Source organism: Peromyscus leucopus, chromosome 7 (genome assembly GCF_004664715.2).
Source record: "Peromyscus leucopus breed LL Stock chromosome 7, UCI_PerLeu_2.1, whole genome shotgun sequence".
In the NCBI taxonomy this organism is placed as follows: domain Eukaryota; kingdom Metazoa; phylum Chordata; class Mammalia; order Rodentia; family Cricetidae; genus Peromyscus; species Peromyscus leucopus.
In genome coordinates, this window is record NC_051069.1 from 18,491,056 (window position 1) to 18,510,106 (window position 19,051).

Genomic DNA, 19,051 nt, shown 5'->3' on the forward strand with positions numbered 1-19,051 from the left:
TCCCAGTGCGCTGCAGGAGCACAGACTGAGAAGGCGTCTGTCCCCTGGGAGAAGTCACCTCCCTGCTCAGTCTAAACTGGCCTAAGACCCCGCCTCCTTCTCCCCCAGGCGCGCCTCCGCCCCAGGCTCGCCTCTGGCCCCGCCCCATCCCAGGCCCGCCCCTGGCCCCGCCCTAGCCTTAGCCCCGCCCCCTGCTCCAGGCCCGCCCAGGCCCCGCCTTCGCCCCGGCCCCTGCGTCCCTCCCACTGAATTGCGGGACCGAGCCGAGCGGGCCAGGCTAGGCTGGCGACGCTGCCGGCCGCCAGGCTGGCAAGGGCCGCGGGCGCCGGGCTCGGGGCTCCAGAAGCCGCCGATGGGAAGCGACGCCCCAAAGGGCGAGAGACGCCGCCGCGGCCACCGATAACGCCGCGGCCACCATGGGGAACAAGCAGACCATCTTCACTGAAGAGCAGCTGGACAACTACCAGGTGAACCCGGCGCGCCGCGGCCCCGTAGTCCTCCCCTCTGTCCTCTTCCGAGGCCTCGCTTTGAAAGCGGAGTCACTGAGGTTCAAACCGTGCCGCCGCCTTCAGCGCGCAGCGTCACCCTGGGTGGATGACTTCTCCTCGATGAGCCTCAGTTTCCCAGGCCGGGGGAATAAGAGCATTCCAATTAGAGGATTCTGTCAGATGCGCCTCACCCACCCCCTTCTCTACCTCATTAACCTTCTTTCCTGCCCTCTCAGGCTGGACCCCAGCGATTCCTCCCAGCCCACTGGGCATGACCCCCCATTCCAGAAAGGTCTTGGAGTAGGGAGAGGACAAGAGGCCCCAAATGCAGTTGCAGGTTGGGGGTTTGTTTATCTGTTGGGGTTTCTCTGTGGCTCTAGCATTAAAATAACTGGAGGAAGGAATCTACATAGCCGCCTCTCTCAACTTACTTTGTGGTTCCAGTAGCCACTCTCGCCCCAGATTCTTCCAGTTTCAGAGCTAGCTAGCTCTTCATGTCAGTGATCCCCAAACTCCCAGCCATGGTAACATTTTTCTTTATAGGAGGAAAGTTGATTATCTGGCTGGCCCAGAGTCCTGCCCAGCTGCCTAGCTCACCTCGACAGGACAGGTGGCTGTCGTCTCCCCAGGAGTCTACATCCTGAACCCTGCACTCCATCTGCCTTAGTCAGTTTCCACACTGGCCAGGTTCAGGGAGTTTCCTGGGCATGGGATGCTTTTCTCATGTCTCTAAGTAGTGTCTCTCATCTTTCAAGGCCCTGCTGTGAAGTTTCTTCTCTGTCTCCTCTAATCAGATTGGGCAGGACTGTTTTCTCACCGGTATTCCTACCTTAGATGTCGGTAACCTTCATGAATATTCAATTAGCAAGAAGACCTTACCTCCAGTGTGACCCAAGTGATGGAATATGTGCTTAAGAAGAGTCCTAGTGCTGGGCAGTGGTGGCGCATGCCTTTAATCCCAGCACTCGGGAGGCAGAGCCAGGCGGATCTCTGTGAGTTCGAGGCTAGCCTGGGCTACCAAGTGAGTTCCAGGAAAGGTGCAAAGCTACACAGAGAAACCCTGTCTCGAAAAACCAAAAAAAAAAAAAAAAAAAAAAAAGAAAAAAAAAAAAGAAAAGAAAAGAAGAGTCCTAGTGGACAGGGCAGGGCAATAGGAAGGCAGCTCTTGCTTTGACTGGAAGGCTCAAAAACAGCGCGGAGCTTGCACAGGGCCTTGGGAAATGAGGACTTTTGCCCGGCAAGTTCTAAGAGGCATTCTGGGTGGAGGTAGATGGCAGGCAAGCACCCCAAACCCAGAAGAGAAGAGTGGCTGGTGACGGTGGGGGTCCTGCATCCCCACTCAGACCAGCCTGGCATTGAGTTACTAGTCAGACCCAGTCCAGTGCTGAGTTCTGATCCTTTGCCAGGACTCGGCTAGACCCTGCCAGAGAAATGAGAGCCCTGAAACACGAGAGCCTCACATCTCCTTCCCTCTGGCTCCCTAGCATGGCCAAGCAGGGCTGAGTCGGGGCACTGGAGTTACATTCCCTCTTCCAAGTAACCCTGGGTTTCCTGGACCTTCACAGCCCGACAGTAATCTCTTTCCCAGGCAAGATGCCCCACTTTCTGCTCTTCAGATGCCACTGATTCCCAAAGTTTAGGCTGCTGCCCGGGCGGGCCACTTACATGCACAGCACACCCATCCTCCTTACCCCCCCCCCAGGACCCACTGCCCCCCCCAACCTACTGCACACCTCTAGCCACTCCAGCTTTGCTGTCCTTCAGCCTGTGTTTTCAATTAAAAACAAGCCCTATGACTCAGCCTACTTTGCATCCTTACCTTGAGATCTCCTCCTCCATCTCAAGAACTGGACCCCCGCCTGCTCTCGGAAGTCTCCTGGGCTCAGAGGTCTAACTGGAGCTTCCTTCCCCTCCTTGGGTCCTTGACTCCAGCCACAGTCCTTGTAGTCTTGTCTTTTGTCCCTCTTCTCTTTTTTCTCTCCTTCTGTCGTCCCCCACTTCCTCCATCTTTCTTTCCAAAGGCAGCATATGCCTCACTGAAAATCATGGATTGAGAGTTGGATTGACTATGTACTAGCCAGGCCCCTGTAGGGAACCCTAAGAAGCCATCCACTGGACCTGGAGGGATGTGCGGACATAAACACTATGCCCAGCTTTAGGGAACTTTCCAAACACAGGTACAGCCGCCTTCTCTCCAGGTAATTCTGGTGACTTGGGATGACTGAACGGAGTCGGAACAGGGCTCAGCCTAGCCTGGTCTGGGTTCAGCTGGTCTCCAACCTCTTTTCTTACTTGAAGCCCCGGGCACTCTGCAGGGCTTCTGGTCAAGCTGGTGGTGTTGTCTTAGCTCCTCACCAACAGTCTGTCTAGGCCTCACATCTTCAGGAAGGGTTCCTTGACCTCATTCTGGTCCATTCACCTGGGAGTACTCACCGGGCCTATGACATGTATATATACCTCTCCAGTCCTTCCTCTGGCCACTGAATGGTTGCTACTGGGTAATGTTGCTGTCTATACCCCTCAATTCCTGTGAAGCCTTGTCTAGGCACATAAGAGGATTGAGGAAGGAAGGAAGGAAGGAAGGAAGGAAGGAAGGAAGGAAGGAAGAAGGAAGGAAGGAACACAAACATAACATACGGTTGGTTCTAGGAGGACAAAGAACTCCACACAGGGATTCTAAAGTCCTGGATTCGAGTTGTAGTTGGGCAGTTACCATATGGGAGAAGAGAACAAGTTGGTGTTCTCTTCTGGGCCCAGGTTCCCACTTTTATGGTGGGAATCCTTACTCATCCAAATATGCTTATGTCACGGGACTGTCATGGTGATCAACTAAGGTCGTTCTGGAGCCAGCCCTCCAGCCGAATGGTGATTGGTGGGGCTATTCTCAGGCTGGGCTGGCAGAGTCAGAGAGGAGCCACCTCTCCTTCAGATGGGACAGATTGGCTTCTGACCACTGCCGTAGGCAGTCCCGGTACATAGGAAGCAGATGCCAGACAGAGCTCTTGAATAGAGAGGGAGAGGGAAGGGGTTGGAAGTGCTGGAGGGGAGGGGAATGGGTGGCACATGCATTTGGAGGCAGAGTTACTTCTTCATGGAAATGACCTCCAGGCTTCTACTAGTAACTAGAAGATCCCAGCCTGGCCTGTTTGGTGCTTCCAGGATCCTAAGACTCCAGTTATCTCAGTCCAGGCCCCCGAGACACAGTTTTTACATCTGTAAAATGGGGAGATAGTGACTGTTCCAGGGTAGTGCTGAAGATGAGATGAAATTGGCAATTTAGAGTCCCTCGTGAAAGGTACCTGGTAATTGTGTGCTGGCTGTGAGGTGGTTCTCAGCCTGGGCTACTTTAGAATCACTGAGTGACTGGGGGTGAAGTGGGAGCCCTGGGGGGATTGAACCTAAGGCTTTCCGTGAGCTAGGCACTCTACCATTGATGTATACCCCCACCCCTAGTCTTTTCACTTTTAACACGTTTAGACAGTATCTCACTAAGTTGCCCCAGGCTGGTCTTGAACTTGTGATCCTCCTTCCTTAGCCTTCTTAGTAGTTGAAATTATTATAGTCCCGTTTGGAAGGATTGAGTGGCTTTGAAGGTCACTGATGCCTGGAAGGACCCAGGGACTTCCCATTTCTTTGGTCTGAGGAATGGCAAGGTCGGGGTATTTTAAACTGCTCCCAGGTGGCACTATTCTGGTGAAAATTTGCTCTTGCTAGTAGGATTGGCACCCCTGGGAGGGCTTTTAAAGTACACGTTACCACCCAGAGTTTTTGACTCAGGAGTCTAACCCAAGTGTTTACATTTCTACCATATTCCCAGGAGGCTGCTGCTGTGGCATGGGCACCATACCTTAAAGATCAGTGCCAGTAAGGTGAATCTAGGTGTGCTAAGAGGGCCAGGATATTTGGGAAACTTTCACACCCTTTGCCAGCAGTATTCTTGAGGGGTCTGTATGTTTTCTTTCTGACTTGGGGTATGTGTAGGAGGAGCAGAGACGGAGGCCAGGACTCCCCCTCCCCTATTCCAGTTCTCTGACAGCCCTTCCAGGTTAGTTAGCAGAGCCCTGGTCCCTTCAGAGGGCAGACCTGGCCCTCTAGATAGGGAGTCAGTTCCTGAAGGCTCAGCTAGGCTGTCTGTGCTGCCTGCCCTTGGCCTCTGAGAACAGCTGAGGGACCGGCCCATAAGCCCTCAGCCTGCCCGAGTCTTAGTCCTGCTAGACAGAGAGTGATCTGTGTGCACTGAGTGGGGATAGGGATGCTGCTTCCCAGCCTGAGCTGACTCCTACGGAGGAGCCATTGCTAAAAGCAAAGTTGAGCCCTTCAGGGGACACCCCTGAGTTTCCAAGGTGGGCATGGCAGCACGGAGTCCTTCGTCTGTCTGTCTGTCTGTCTGTCTGTCTCCTCATAGACAGCAGGTGGCATAGAAGGACAGATTCACTGGGCTTCATGGGAACCTGGAAATTCCACCCACCTTCCTCTTGGCCTGTACAGAGGCAACAAGGGAAGCCCGAGCTGTTGTGCACACACTGGGGGCGTCCTCTTTGGCCCACCTCCGTGTGCAATCCAACCGGCCTGGTGTCTAGCAGCTCCGGGTCTTCCAGAGCCAGCCTGGCTGTCAGTACGCCTGGGCTGTGTCCATTCACCCCCTCATCAGCGCGGCTCTGCTTAGCATAAGGCCCCAGGAGGCCCCGTGGGCTCTGCCGAGTCTGAAGCCTTCTTCCTTCGTGCTACAACAGTAGGCAGAGGAGCCAGACAGCAGGAGATCATGAAAAAGCCCTGCACTGGTGGGCATTTTAGGTCCCATTGGGTCACTTTCGCTTCCTCTCACCTAGGCCTGGTGTAGTAACCATCATGTAAGACTCTAGGCCATGGATGGATGGAGCTCATCCAGACAGACAGGTCCTTAAAGAGTCCAGATGCTCCCTTCCCGTCCCCCTCTTCTGGGGTCTACCCCTCACCCCTCGGCCTCCATCTCTCTAATGCCTCCTCAGTGTGACATCCTTTGTTCCTTCAGCCTAAGGCTACAGATCCTATACCCAGAACAGTAAGTCTCCAGACTCAGGACGGCTACCCATGGCGACCCAGGACATCTGCTTTATACTGCCTACCCACACGAGGCCCTGTTCTCAGTGCCTATGGTGGCATGCCAAGGCATCCTGTTGATCCACTCTTGAGGGTCTCTAGAACTGTCTCTTAGCTACCTCCCTGCTCTCCCACAATGTAACCCCCGACCTTCAGATTACTGCGGCCACCCGTGACTCCATGTTCTCCTTTGCCAAGTACCCCGATATGTGTCACCCAGCCCTACCCCACCTATGGATTGCTATCCTGGGCCCAGTTGGTGGTGGCAGAGGGGTGGACCACAAGCTTCGGGAGGTGTCTTCTGGACCTACTAGAGCTGACTGTCGCCTCCAGGGAGGCCTGAGGAGGGGTAGTAGGCACTCATCTGCCTTGGGTCCAGGGTTGTTGGGTGGGGCCCTGGAGCTGCAAGGATTCTAAGGTCCACCGTGTGCTTTTTCCTCCTGCAGGACTGCACTTTCTTCAATAAGAAGGACATCCTCAAGTAAGTGTGGCTTCTTGTCTACGTCTCTGGGGCTAGGGCTGTGGTAGGGGTGGGGCTGGAGACCCCACGGGGCCTGGCTGAGCTGGAGCTGAGGAAGAACGTGAGACCTGAGTTCAGGTGGGCCTCAGGCACACATCAGGGCTGCAGTATAGACTGAGGTCTCACTGTCCCCTGGCACTTATCCTTCTTCTGGGAATGGGGCGCCTGCTACCTTCTGCACTCCGAGATAAAGGGTTTAGGGCACAGTCTCATCCAGTCCTCCCTGGGACCTTGTAACACGAGAATCCTGCTAACCCCCTTTACACATGAGTCTTTGAAACTTGGCCCAAGTCACTAAGCCAGGGTCTGGAGATATGGCCTTCTAACTCCAGGTTCCTGGCTTTCTTTTTTTTTTTTTTCCTTTTGGGGCCTGCTACCATAGGGACACTCTTCCCCGCCGCCGCCGCCGCCGCCCTGTCTTTTAAGCTAGGGGCCCTAATACTTCACTGGCTTCAATGTCTGTCACCTGGGATGTCCAAAAGCCAAAGACATGCGCCCCCCCCCCCCCACTGAGCTGTTTCCCAGGGGTCTCCAGGACAGCCCCTCTCCTGGTGGGTTAAGGAGGGGGTCCCGCACAGGAGAGATGGCAGCATTGGCAGTCTCAGACCAGTGAGCAGGCATTACAGGATGCGAGGAAACCTGCAGCCCTTGCTGGCCCCTCTACCTAGGCTATCCGGTGTCACTAAAAGCCAGCGAAGTCTCAGGATCAGTTTCCCTGGAGATGGATGCTCAGGCTGGGGCTCCAGCCTGGCGCAGCCTCCCCAGAGAGGAGGAGGCTGTTGTCCTTTGTCACCATCCTGACCACTCTGTGTGGACAGTGTCCCTCCGCCAGCCTACCGTTCTGTCCTGTCACTTACCCTGTTTTCACTCCTGGGGGGTCAGAGGCCCCCCAGATTGGTCTCAGGCCTGGGCTGTCCCCCCATATCCACAGCACTGGAGTTCTCTGGCCTCAGAGAGGTTTGGCCCCCTGGAGCCCCGCTTTCTGGGGTGCTATCAAGGGGCAGTAATCAGAGGTGTGCCGTCTGACCTCTGGGACTAGCCTATCCAGAGTGGTGTGTCCCCAGCGAGGGTTTCTGGGGCTTTTCAGTCTTACCGTATTAATCCTCTGTTTAGGTGTGCTCCCAACCTCCTTAGTCCCTGCTCTGTAGACGCCGTGTCCGAGCTGCTTGTATTCTGAGGCTCACAGTATTTCTAGTCTGGTCCGGTTCCTCGCCACCCAGCACTTACAACGCTCCTAAAGCCAGCCAAAGCTCTGGAGATTCCTAGGCTCGGTAACTAGCTTTCCTGGAGAATTCAGGTGTCCCTAGCCATGCCTGGCACCTGGGCATGGTGCCTGTTAGCTGCCAGTGAGCGTGTAAAGAGTGTGGTAAGGGAAGAGAGGACTGGCCACAGAAGGATGTTCGAGGCAGGCAGAATGCAGAGAAAAAGACACAGGCCTGCGTCCCCTCCTCACCCCTACCATGTACTAATCCTACTGATTGATCAGCAAGGTCTTAGGGAAGAATGGCTTACGACCAGGCCAAGAGTTGGAGCTGGTCTGACAGGCCTTTGGGGGTGTCTCTGGCGCATTAGCAAATGATGGGCTGCTGGGCAAAGGTTCCTGGCTCCTCACAACCCCAGCTTTTTTTTTTCTTTTTATCTCCACACTAGAGAAAAAAGCAAATGTCAGGGCCCCCCATGGGCGAAGGGACTTCTCAGGCAGCTGGACACCCTGTCTGAGCTGTTGCCTGGCTGGTTTCGGGGTGTCACCTCCAGCAGAGGCCCATGTCACTGACCTCCACAGCCCTGCCAGGCCAGCCTGCCTCCACTGCTCACATCTCAGTGAGGCCCGGAGAGGGCAAGGAGCAAAGACCACCCAGCTGTGTACAGCAGGTCAGCGGCAGAGCCAGGCCAGCCAGACCCTGCCTCCACTGACCTGCCCTCCCAGTACTTTGATGCAGCCCCCCCACTTCTCCTCCTCCCAGCTGCCTGTTTCCTTGGTAAGCTGCACCCTGAATGCTGACCAGATGGCAGAGGGGAAACTTGAGCAGGAGGTTCTTCTGTCAGTGATTTGGATCACAGATAACCATGATTCCGGACTCAGCTGCTCCCTCTACCAACCACCCCAGTAGATCCCATTTCTCTCTAGGCTCAGCCTTTGCACCCCAGCACCGGTGAGTGGGCAGCCCACCATACCCATCCGCCCACTCCTTTCAGCCTCCCTGCTTCCTGTGGGTCAGGGCTTAGTCCTTCCCTGTCCTCAGTTACACTTTGTTCCTGAACGAGTGCACAGGGGTCCCTGTCCCCTCCATCCAAGGCAAGCCCATCCAGGTGATACCCTAAGGAGTCTGCCAAGAGAGTGCTTCATTGTTTATTTTTTTAACCTTTTAGACATTGGTGTAATCGATTTTAATGACTTTTTATTTTTTTCTATCACACATGAGGAGTCTGAAACTTAACTGCCTGCAGGGGCTAACCTGCACCAGGAGTTAAGGAAGTGAGCCAGGCCCTGGATCCTTTCTGAAGAGCTAGCCGCTCCCAGCCCCAGCAGGATCTGCAAACAGATGTACAGTGTACAAATCTTTCAATTTGTAAATGGTGGCAAATAAATTTGAAAATTTAATTTAATCCTTTCTTTTCTAAAAATTTAATGTATTTAAAACCCCATGTGGGAGCCAGGCATTCGTGTGGGCTATCAGTTTCTGACTTTTCAGAAGGATCTGTCTTTCCCCTAATGATTTCAAATGCTGTTTATCATAGGTTACGTCTCATTAATACTTGGGTTTGACTCTAATCTGAGTCTGGCACCAATGTCTATTTCTTTTTGTTCTTTTTTTGGGGGGGGGGCTGGACAGGAGGCAGGAAGTTAAGCCAGATCTTGCTATGTGGGGCTGGCTGGTGGCAAACATTCATAGATACCATTGTTTCATTCCTTCAGGTTCTGGGATGAGTGAAGGCTTGGCTTTGCCTCTCCCTCTTCCTCTCCTTATCCCTCCCACGCTTCTCTCTCTCTCTCTCTCTCTCTCTCTCTCTCTCTCCCTCCCTCCCTCCCTCCCTCTCTCTCTCTCTCTGTCTTTTCTTCTTCTTCTTCTTCTTCTTCTTCTTCTTCTTCTTCTTATTATTATTATTATTATTATTATTTTGGTTTTGGGTTTTTGTTGTTGTTTTGGGTTGGTTAGTTGGATTTTTGTTCTTGAGACAGGGTCACCCTGTACAGCTCAGGCTGGCCTTGAACTTGGGATTCTCCTCCAGCTTCAGCCTCCTTAGTGCTGGGAAGGGCTCCATTAACTTTCTCAGTCACCCAGGTGGCTTTCACGCAGCTAGAGCAGCACGGTTGTCATTTCTGGTCCTGGCTGTTGTATAAATATTTTTTAACTTGGTGTCCTTTATTGGGGAAAGGGGTGACAGAGATATAGGTCTGTCTGTCTTTTCCTTTCTTTAGATGATTTTCCTCCCACAGTGATTTGGTGTTTCAAATTCTCTGTGGAGTTCCTTAAAATTTTCCATCATTTACTTGTTTTACTTTTTTATTTTATTTTTTTTCATTTTTTAAAAGATTTATTTCACCAGGCGGTGGTGGTGTACACCTTTAATCTCAGCACTCGGTAGGCAGAGGCAGGCAGATCTCTGTGAGTTCGAGGACAGCCTGGGCTACCGAGTGAGTTCCAGGAAAGGCACAAAGCTACACAGAGAAACCCTGTCTGGAAAAACAAACAACAACAAAAACAAAAGATTTATTTCATGTGCATTGAGTGTTTTTCCTGAACATATATATCTGTACCACATGGCTGCCTGGTGCCTACAGACATCAGAATAAGTGTTGGATCCCTGGAGCTGGAATCATGGGTAGTTATGAGCCACCATGTGGGTGCTGAGAACTGAACCCAGGCAGGTCCTCTGCAAGAGCAGCAAGTGCTCTTAACTGCCAAGCCATCTCTCCAGCCCCAATTTTACTTATTTATGTATTTATTTTTTTATTTGTTTGTTTATTTTGTGTTTTTCAGACAGGGTTTCTCTGTAGCTTTGAAGCCTGTCCTGGAACTCACTCTATAGCCCAGGCTGGCCTTGAACTCACAGAGATATGCCTGCCCCTGCCTCCTGAGTGCTGGTATTAAAGGCATGTGCTACCACCGCCCAGCTGCTTGGGTGCACATGTATGTGTGGTGCATCTGTGTGTGCATGCATGTGGAGGCCAGAAAACAATCTCAGGTGTCGCTTTTCAAGCTCATCCACCTTTGTTCTGAGACAGTTTCTCATTGGCCTGGAGCTTACCAAGTCGACTGGGCTGGCTGGCCGGTCCTCAGCGATCTGCCTGTCTCCTGCTCTTCAGCACTGGGATTAAATGTGTGTATTTCCAGGGATAGAGGGATGCCTCAGAGGTAAAGAGCACTTGCTGTTCTGATAGAAGACCCTACTTCAGTCCCCAGTACCCCCATGGTGGCTCACAACTGTCCCTAAGTGTATGTGGTGCACATACATAAATACAGGCCAAACACTCATACACATAAGATAGAATAAATGAATCTTTAAAAAATTAAATAAATGTTAAGATTTTTAAAAACAAAACCCAATTTTTTTTTTTTTTGTCATCACATCTGACGTTTTCTTTTCTTTCTTTGTTTAAAACATAAGTTCTGGGGATTGAACTCGGGTCCTTTACTGATTTTACTGACTTGGTCCCTGGTCTGCTGTGGTCTATGTATCAAGGATCGTCTCCTCGGCCTACCAGATAGTTTTATGAACACTGCCCTATTTAATTTTCACAAGTGGGAAAAATGACAGACTGTTCCTACTTCTGACTGCATATTATTCTCTGTGGTTACTCCAGTTACCCAGGGTCACCCCACTAGCTAGTGAGCGGTTTAGGTGCAGTTCCAACTTCAGCCTGGCTTGAAGCTCCCACTGCATGATCCCCACAACTTTGGGGGCGTAAGCAAATTCCCAGAGGTGCCCAGCATCAGCCGTAGCACAGATGGAGGGAGTGGATGTTAAAGTCTACTCTGAAATGTAATCGTCAAAACCACAGTGGATCTGTTAACGGTGAACAGATTCACCCAGAATGGTGGCACAGGCCTGCAATCTCATGGGAAGGCAGGCTGCAGGCTGCTGAAGCAGGAGGCTTGCAAGGCCTGGCTATCCAGTGAAACCCTGCCACTCCCGCCTCCTCCAAAAAGCACAGGAATTACAAAATATAAATTTTGACGCAACGACTGTTATAAAAAGAAGGGCAATATTCCTCAGTGCAGGAAACAGCAGAGAAAATCTGAATGTCCGCTTGTGGAGAGTCCCAGCTTTGATCTGGCCACCCTGGTGTCTGCTGACCCCTCTCACCCAAAGGATAGGATTTTAGGGGTTTCCCCCTTCTGCTCTGTCCTTGTGACCTCAGGTCCTTTGATGGAGATGTATTCCTGGAGAGTAAGCTTGTGGCATTGTGCTTATTTTGTTTGCTTATTCAGGATGTGCTCTGCTCTAGAAGAGCCATGTTTACCAGGGTGTCTTGATGCGCATGTGTGCATGTGTGCGTGTGCGTGCGCACATGTGTGTGTGTGTGTGTGTGTGTGTGTGTGTGTGTGTGTGTGTGTGTGTATGTGTGTGTCAGTCCTGGGTTCAAATCTCGTCTTCACTGCTCATTCACTGTACAAGTACTGGTAGGCACTCATTTGGTCTTCAGTTTTTCCATCTGAAAAGCGGGTGGCTAATACCAACTTCTCAGGGTGTCTGGGAATGGAAGTGGGCAAGGCCACCCACACAGCACTAGTCTGGAGACAGGGGACTTGATAGATGGCAGCCTCAGTCATTATCGGCGTTCACTGAGGAAGCAGCCAAATGCTCTATTAGACACCAGGGGTCAGGTGGGACTCAGATGAGCGTTGGATTAGCAGCACTGAGGGACTTACTAAGGGAGGACCTGGAAGTTTTAGGACACTAAGAGGACCTGGTCTGATCTGATTTTGAGGTAGAAGGACAGGCCCAGCCCAGGAGATGTGAGATCATACATGATCCAGTCTGTTCCAGTCTGGGGCCTCACCTTGGGTAAATTGCCTACCTTTGCCCCTGGCCAGTGCCCCTACATCTGCCAACATATCACAGATGCAATCTCATGAGTGTAGTTTGAACCTGTCTTGGATGGAGGGATGACCTCTGGGATATAAGGGACCTGGAAGGGACACAGGACAAAAGAGGACGGGATGATGAGGGACTTCCAAGTGACATGGGATCAGGAGGCCTCACATTCCAGAGCTTACTGAGGTGGCACAGCCTCCTGAGTACAAGACAGGGGTGTGGGGTGGCAGCTCGGGACCTGAGACATCAGCAAGGATGGCTTGGCTCACTTGGAAGGCTTGGTCCTGCCGGCCCCAGCGGGAAGAAGGTTGTAAAGATCCATTCCTAGGGGCTCCTGGAGGGCATGAAGGATGCTGAGCACGCTTAGCCACTGACCTTCAGGACAAGAACTAAGCTGGAGCTCCGGAGGACCCCTAATTGTGGCAGGCAGAGGAGTGGTCGTGTTTATTATGTTCTGGACTTCCCAAGTCCCAGGTTCCAGCCCTGGATCTTGAAGATCTAGTTCTGTGGCCTCAAACAAATCCCGCAGTCCTCAGTTTGCTTAGCTGAAAACTGAGGTCATAATGGGCCGCCTGCCCAGGGATGAGCAGGAGATTAAGGTGACTTATGTCAAGCACGGTACCTGGAACATTAAAAACTCTTAGAAAATAATTATTTGTGTGTGTGTGTGTGTGTGTGTGTGTGAGAGAGAGAGAGAGAGAGAGACAGAGACAGAGAGAGACAGAGAGAGACAGAGACAGAGAGAGAGAGGGGGAGATAGAGAGGTCATAGGACAGCTTGTGGGGGCTGGCTCTCTCTTCCCACCACCTGGGTTTCAGGGATCAAGCTCAGGTTGTATGTTGACAGGAAGTACCTTCACCTGTTGAGCCACCCTGCCAGCACCACATAGAAAACTTGAGAGGCCAAATCAGGTCAGGTGGGGGAGCGGGAGAGGAGGGGAGAGACGGAGAAAGAGGGAGGTGTGGGGACAGGTGCCCGGCTGAGGAGCAGGGAGGAAGTACTGCTTACTATAGGAAAGGATGGTGGCCGTGGTTCCTGTATGCGTGTGTGGAAACAAGGAGGGCCTGGGCACCGTTGGGTCAGCAGTACGGGGATTCTGGCAGGACCTGCTTCCTCTCCAAGCTACACCCCTGTGGACAGAGCCGGCAGCTTCCTATTGGCCCGTCACTTGGCCCTGGACGCAGACAGTTTTTCCAAGCCTAGATGGGGTGGCTCTGGGTGGCTGGGGCTCAGGGATGGCAGCCTCCAGTGTTTTCCTCTGTTTCTCTCCAAGGCTCCACGCGCGGTTCTACGAGTTGGCCCCCAACCTCGTCCCAATGGACTACAGGAAGAGTCCCATCGTCCATGTGCCCATGAGCCTCATCATACAGATGCCAGAGCTCCGGGTATGCAAGAGGCTGCCGCTGGTGGGTTGGAGCATGGGGAACTCACACCCAGGCAGGGAGTAGAGGCCCAGATCCAGACTGAAGCCTGACTCTACCCATTGTGACACTCTCGACCTCTACCGCTGAAGCTCTCTGTGCCTCGGTTTCCCAATATACACTTTGCATAAATGAGTTATGGAAGTGGGTAGGACTTGGTAGATGTTCTGTGGGTTTGTGGTTGCCCACTGCCCAGCTGTTGGCCTGTGCCCATCTGCGTATCCCTATGTGGAGTAGCCTGGGCTGTACTTGGCAGTCCTTGGTCTGCTCTTTCAGATAATTTTTTTCTCTTCTCCTTGTCTGGTCATGGATTCTTGGTCATCTCTAGTGGCACGACTCAGACTCAAACTTCCTGGGAGTGTTTTTAGAATGTTCATCTGGATTTGGGCCATGTGGGGTAGACTCAGCCAGCTCTCTTGTGTGGGTCCTCAAGCACTCACCTACACATTGAAGGTTTCTTGATTTCTTCACCTGGGATATAGAAAGGACACTCCCGCAGCAGTGGGCATAATTCCACAGGGCTGTGGGACTTGGCAGGCCTGGGATGTCTGGCTTAAGGTAGGGTAAGAGAGCTACATGGCGTCCCCTTGGGCCTGCATCCCAATGCTGTCCTGAGAGGTGACGAGCACAGGCTGGACCCTGGAGAGTACTGCCTGTCCTTGAGGGAGTGGGAGACCAGGCTGAGTGTCATGGAGAGTGTGAGGCACTGTAGGGACTTTGTTTCTAGGCCTCTGGGGTTGATCTGGGCTGAGCAGCTGTGATGGAAGGAACGTGGCCCTCCTGGATGACTTGGCGTCACCGGAAGGAACAGAGACAGTGTTGGAAATGAGAACAAATGGGCTATGTGACTGGAGGCATCAGAACCACCTCTTGCTGCTTTCGTTGGTCCAATTATCTGTCATGTTGGGGCCTTACTTCCATCCCTCACCTGTCTGGCCTGAATTAGCCTGAGCCGAGGACTTCCTGGAGCGGTTGTCTTCTTTGCTGGGGACCCAGCCCAGTGTGTGGAGGAAGGAGCCTGTGTAGGTGCCTCTGAAAAGTGGGATGGGTGGCATGCAGGCTCTGCTCAGCCTGCTGTGCGCATGTGTGACCCCTGTGTAGCACGAGAGCGTCTGCTGAGTCAGGTCCTGGAGCAATGCCTTGATCTCTGCCTGGCAACTCCTCCTGGAACCCATTAAATAGCTGTGACTATTGCCTCACTCTGGAGGCCGACACACACACACACACACACACACACACACACACACACACACACACACACACGGGTTGTCACAGGCTACCTTCAGACTAGCCCAAGGCCCCTGCCTCATCTACGTCAGTGATGGCTGTGCTTCTCTTCAGGAGAATCCCTTCAAGGAGAGGATTGTGGAGGCTTTCTCTGAGGATGGCGAGGGGAACCTCACCTTCAATGACTTTGTGGACATGTTCTCTGTGCTCTGTGAGTCGGCACCCCGAGAGCTCAAGGCAAATTATGCCTTCAAGATCTATGGTAAGGAGGGGCTGGCAGCAGGGCGGAGCTGTAGTGCTGAAGGGCGCATCCTATGAGCCATTGGGGCGTCCACTTCTTGCTGGGCACACTAAGGCTGCTCTTTGAGGACACCTGTCTCAAGGGCACAAATCACGCCCGAGACTCATCTTCAGAGAGAAGGAAAGACTCTCCCACCCTGGGTGGGCGTTGGGGTGAGGAATAGGGACTAGAGGACCAGGGGAGACTGGTCCCCTGGAGACAAGAGGACAGACACCCCAACAGAGTGGGCAGTAAGGCTTGACAAGATGAGGAGGGTTTGGGATGTGATGGGAGGGGTCAGTGAGAGGCTGGAGAGGTAAAACTAGGCTGTGAGGAGTCAGGGTCTTGCGCTCAGGACTAGGACACTGCAGGGTTCAGGCAGGGAAGGGCAGTTGTTCTAGAAAGATCACTGGGAACATTTGAATTGTGAACTAAAAAAGTCAGGCTAAACCCGGGGACCAGACAGGAGACCTTCTGCGATAATGATGATGAGGCAGGCGGGGAGGGAAATCCACATGAGTCCCCCTCACATGCCACAGGTAGGGTCTTCCCATTTCCCCAGCCTGCTGACCCACTGGCCACTAGAGGGCGCTGGTCACACAGAAGTCTCCCATAGCTCCATGGAGGCTACCTACCACACAGCTCACACCCACTGTGCCTGGGTCAAATCCTTACCAGGTCAGATCACTGAATCCCAAGGAGGGTTTGAACTTTTACTGGACCAGATAAGGAGACCACAAACCTCCCCGCACCTTTGAGAAGCTGGGGGATCTCAAAGCAGTGGGCCCATCAAGGGCTGCCTATTTATTTTGTGATTACGTTAAAGGACTTCATTGTGCAACACATTGTGTTCGCATGTAAGAAAGCAGACCCTGCCTGTCCACCCTCCATATATGTAGCTTCTAAAATTTCATCCATTATCCCTCAGTCTTGGACCCCACAGTGCTGCCCCTGGTAAAGACTCTTGTCTTCCTATAAGAAGAAAGTGCTGAGCCCTTGGGGGTCCCCGGTTTTTACTGTTAAATTAGCCTAGGATTCTATCCAGCTCACTAGCCACATATCAGGCTTTTTTGTGAAACCCCCTGCAGGCCCTTCAGGAGCAGAGATAAACCCCACTTCCTGCCCACCGTGGAGGCCTCCACAGGCAGGGGCAGAGATGGGCAGCTCAGGTTACACTGGAGGGCTTCTGCTCTGGCCGGGGTTGTGACATCAGAGAGGTCCTTGTCCTCCCCAACTCTCTCCACCTGCAGAGTGCAGGCATTCAGTAAACGAGGAGGCAGAGTAGCTCTTTCTTGTCTTCATCACTGCCGTTCACAACAGCCAAGTGGGCAGCAGGCGTTCAGTGGGAGGGACCCTCTGCCTAGACAGTGGTGCTTGGAAACTTGTAGGCCAAGTGGGTGTTTGCTGGGAAGGCCTCAGAGGCGTGGGAAACCACGTGCACAGAGCTGGCAGCTGTGCTCTGGGGACGGAGCTAGTCGTGATGAGCCTGCACACGGCTCGGGCCCACAGAACCACTGTGTGCTCTCTGGGGACAGTGGTAGTGCCTTTTGCCCAGGAGACCCAAATCTGCCCTTTATTCTGTGCACAAAGGCCTTCCCTGCTCTGGCCTCTCCCTAGGGCAGTGGTTCTCAACTTTCTAAAGCTGTGACCCTTTTATACAGTTCTTCATGTTGTGGTGACCCCCAGTCACAAAGTTATTTCATTGCTACCTCATAACTGTAATTTCACTACTGTCATGAATCATAATGTAAATATCTGATATGTAACCCTCAAAGGGGTCATGGCCCACAAGTTGAGAACCACTGCTCTGGGGGATCCTGCATCTCCTGACTTGACTTCTGTTTTTGTTTTCAAAATTGACAGATTAAGTTGTACATATTTACTGCATACATCATGACATGTGTGTTAATTACTCATGTATGTCTGGAGGCCTACCAGCGGTGATGAGGTACAATTTAGAAAGTGTGGGTCTTAGAGTCAAATGGACCCAGTCAGAGTCCTTGCTGTGTCTCTGACTGGATCCCTGACTGGGACTCAGGCACTTGGCCTCTCTGGGTCCTGGCTTCCTCGGCTTTAGGAGTCCACTGTGTGGACTATTTGGCTTCAGTGGGAAGTTCTTAGGGTGCTTCAGATTTGGAACTGTTTGGGCTGTGGCTGTGTGCACCCTCCTAGTGGGTTCCCCCAAATGTTAGTTTGTTGGCTGTGGATATTTAACATATGCCTTGTGTGCGAGCCTGTTGGTTTCAGGGACCCCCTCTGGGGACTCCGGAGGCTGGTGGAGAAATCAGTGTGGTCAGCTGGGAGGAAGGGGCAGTACTGGACAGGACACCTCCCTCCTCGAAGCCCCTAGAGGGACTCAGCCCTGTCTTGACCATCTCTGTTCATCCCACCTAACCACACAGACTTCAACACTGACAATTTCATCTGTAAAGAAGACTTGGAGCTGACGCTGGCCCGACTCACTAAGTCAGAGCTGGATGAGGATGAGGTAGTGCTTGTATGCGACAAGGTCATTGAGGAAGCTGACCTGGATGGTGACGGCAAGCTGGGCTTCGCTGACTTTGAAGACATGATCGCCAAGGCCCCTGATTTTCTCAGGTGCTGGTACCCCAGGGCCTGGGCTTGGGTTGGATAGGCCAGAACATTAGGGTCACAGCTGGCTGCCTGGTCTCATGGGAGTGACATATGCAGGCCGGAAGCCGCAGGTGGGAGCCCCTCTCCCGAGATGCATGACTGGCCCTTACATGACTGTTCATATCGCGAGAGGCACCAAGGCCTTGCGTGGTGCATGGGAAGGATCTGGGGGGTGGAAACTGGACACCTGCCTTCTGAGCCTCCTGTAATGACTTCTATGAGCTTCTCCAAGGAAGTGAGTGACCAGGGTGAGGTTAGCTTTTCCCTGTGGAGCCCTCTGCCCAGCCCAGCCTCACACCCTCTCTCCGTTCTCTTCCCAGCACTTTCCACATCCGAATCTGAGGACATGCCAAGGCTGCAGGGGCCCAGAAGCCCACCTTCTGGCCTGCTGTCTGTGCAGGTATGGTTTCCAAGCACTTCAGGAAAGGAGCTGTAGCCTCTGGGGTTCTCACCCATGGACATTTCCTGTGGCCCTTTCAGCAAAAAAACAAATAAAAAACTTAAGAGCAATGAGGTTGTGAAGAGCAGGACCCTTCCCGGGGGCCCCCAGTGGTTCAGCCACAAGACCAACGGTCCCCCTGGGGGCCCTCTCAACCACCCCCTCGCCCAGTCCTTTTCTCACCCAGAAGTGTCTCCTAGGAGGGGAAGGTGGGAGACCCAGCAGGAGGGGTGGGGCTGGGTTATCCATATGCCGGGCAGACACCCCGTACCCAGGGCTAAGGGCAAAAACCCAGCAAAGGGAAACAACAAACAAAAAAAGCAGAGACTGGGGTTTTAACAAGCTATGCAATCTTTTACTAGAGCCAAGACTGGGCTGCACCCTCCCCCACGCCTCCCCTGCCCTTTCCTTCCCCAGTGTGAAGCTGTGTGAGCAGTGGGTCCAAAGGGCTCTGCCCCCGCTCCCTCCCCAATGACATGGTGTCGCTGGTGTGTGCTGACCTCAGACTTGTGAATTCCTAGGAATAAAACACTTTTGTGTCCTGCACTTTCTGTGTCTGTCAGCATTAGGAATGCTCAGGGGTACCTTCCAGGCAGTCCGGGAGGCCGTCTTCTGTGTCCGGTGCTAACTTTGGCTTCAGGCTGTTGGGTGAGGATTGCTTCCTTTTTCCTAGCAGTAGTTACAGCTGCCTAACAGAGTGCTCACCACTGTTTGCTCCAGGCTATCCCGCTTCTCTTAAACCTTTCACCGCTACCACCCGCCCCCCCCCCAACAGATAGGGACTTCTAGAAGTTCTCCCTTCTAGAGAGGGAAAAGAGCATTAGCCCTGTGTCTACTAAGAAATGACTTTCCTCACAAACGTACACTGAGCCAGTTCTTTCCAGGGCCTGCATGGAGGCAGGCGGAGAGGGGACAGTGGGC

General features: G+C 52.8%; 1 protein-coding gene across 2 annotated transcripts; it reads left to right on the plus strand.

The window, feature by feature from the left end:
* The first annotated feature begins 233 nt into the window (after positions 1-233).
* Cib2 (calcium and integrin binding family member 2) lies at positions 234-18,676 on the plus strand. 2 transcript variants are annotated; one of them, XM_028864982.2, is made up of 6 exons: positions 234-467; positions 6,014-6,048; positions 13,403-13,514; positions 14,895-15,039; positions 17,460-17,655; positions 18,012-18,676. In XM_028864982.2, exons 1-6 carry the CDS (start codon positions 417-419, stop codon positions 18,031-18,033), a joined length of 561 nt encoding a protein of 186 aa, XP_028720815.1. In that variant the 5' UTR covers positions 234-416; the 3' UTR covers positions 18,034-18,676. The 2 variants fall into 2 exon arrangements, with proteins under 2 accessions (XP_028720815.1, XP_028720814.1); XM_028864981.2 differs by having other exon boundaries at positions 237-467; positions 14,892-15,039.
* The last annotated feature ends 375 nt before the right edge of the window (positions 18,677-19,051 follow it).

What these genes read in the sequence shown, in the direction of transcription:
- Cib2 (XM_028864981.2), top strand. Translation starts at nt 417, where the DNA reads ATGGGGAACAAGCAGACCATCTTCACTGAAGAGCAGCTGGACAACTAC. An exon ending in AGCAGCTGGACAACTACCAG is followed by an intron (nt 468 to 6,013) that starts GTGAACCCGGCG and finishes TTCCTCCTGCAG; the next exon opens with GACTGCACTTTCTTCAATAA. An exon ending in TACAGATGCCAGAGCTCCGG is followed by an intron (nt 13,515 to 14,891) that starts GTATGCAAGAGG and finishes GCTTCTCTTCAG; the next exon opens with GAGAATCCCTTCAAGGAGAG.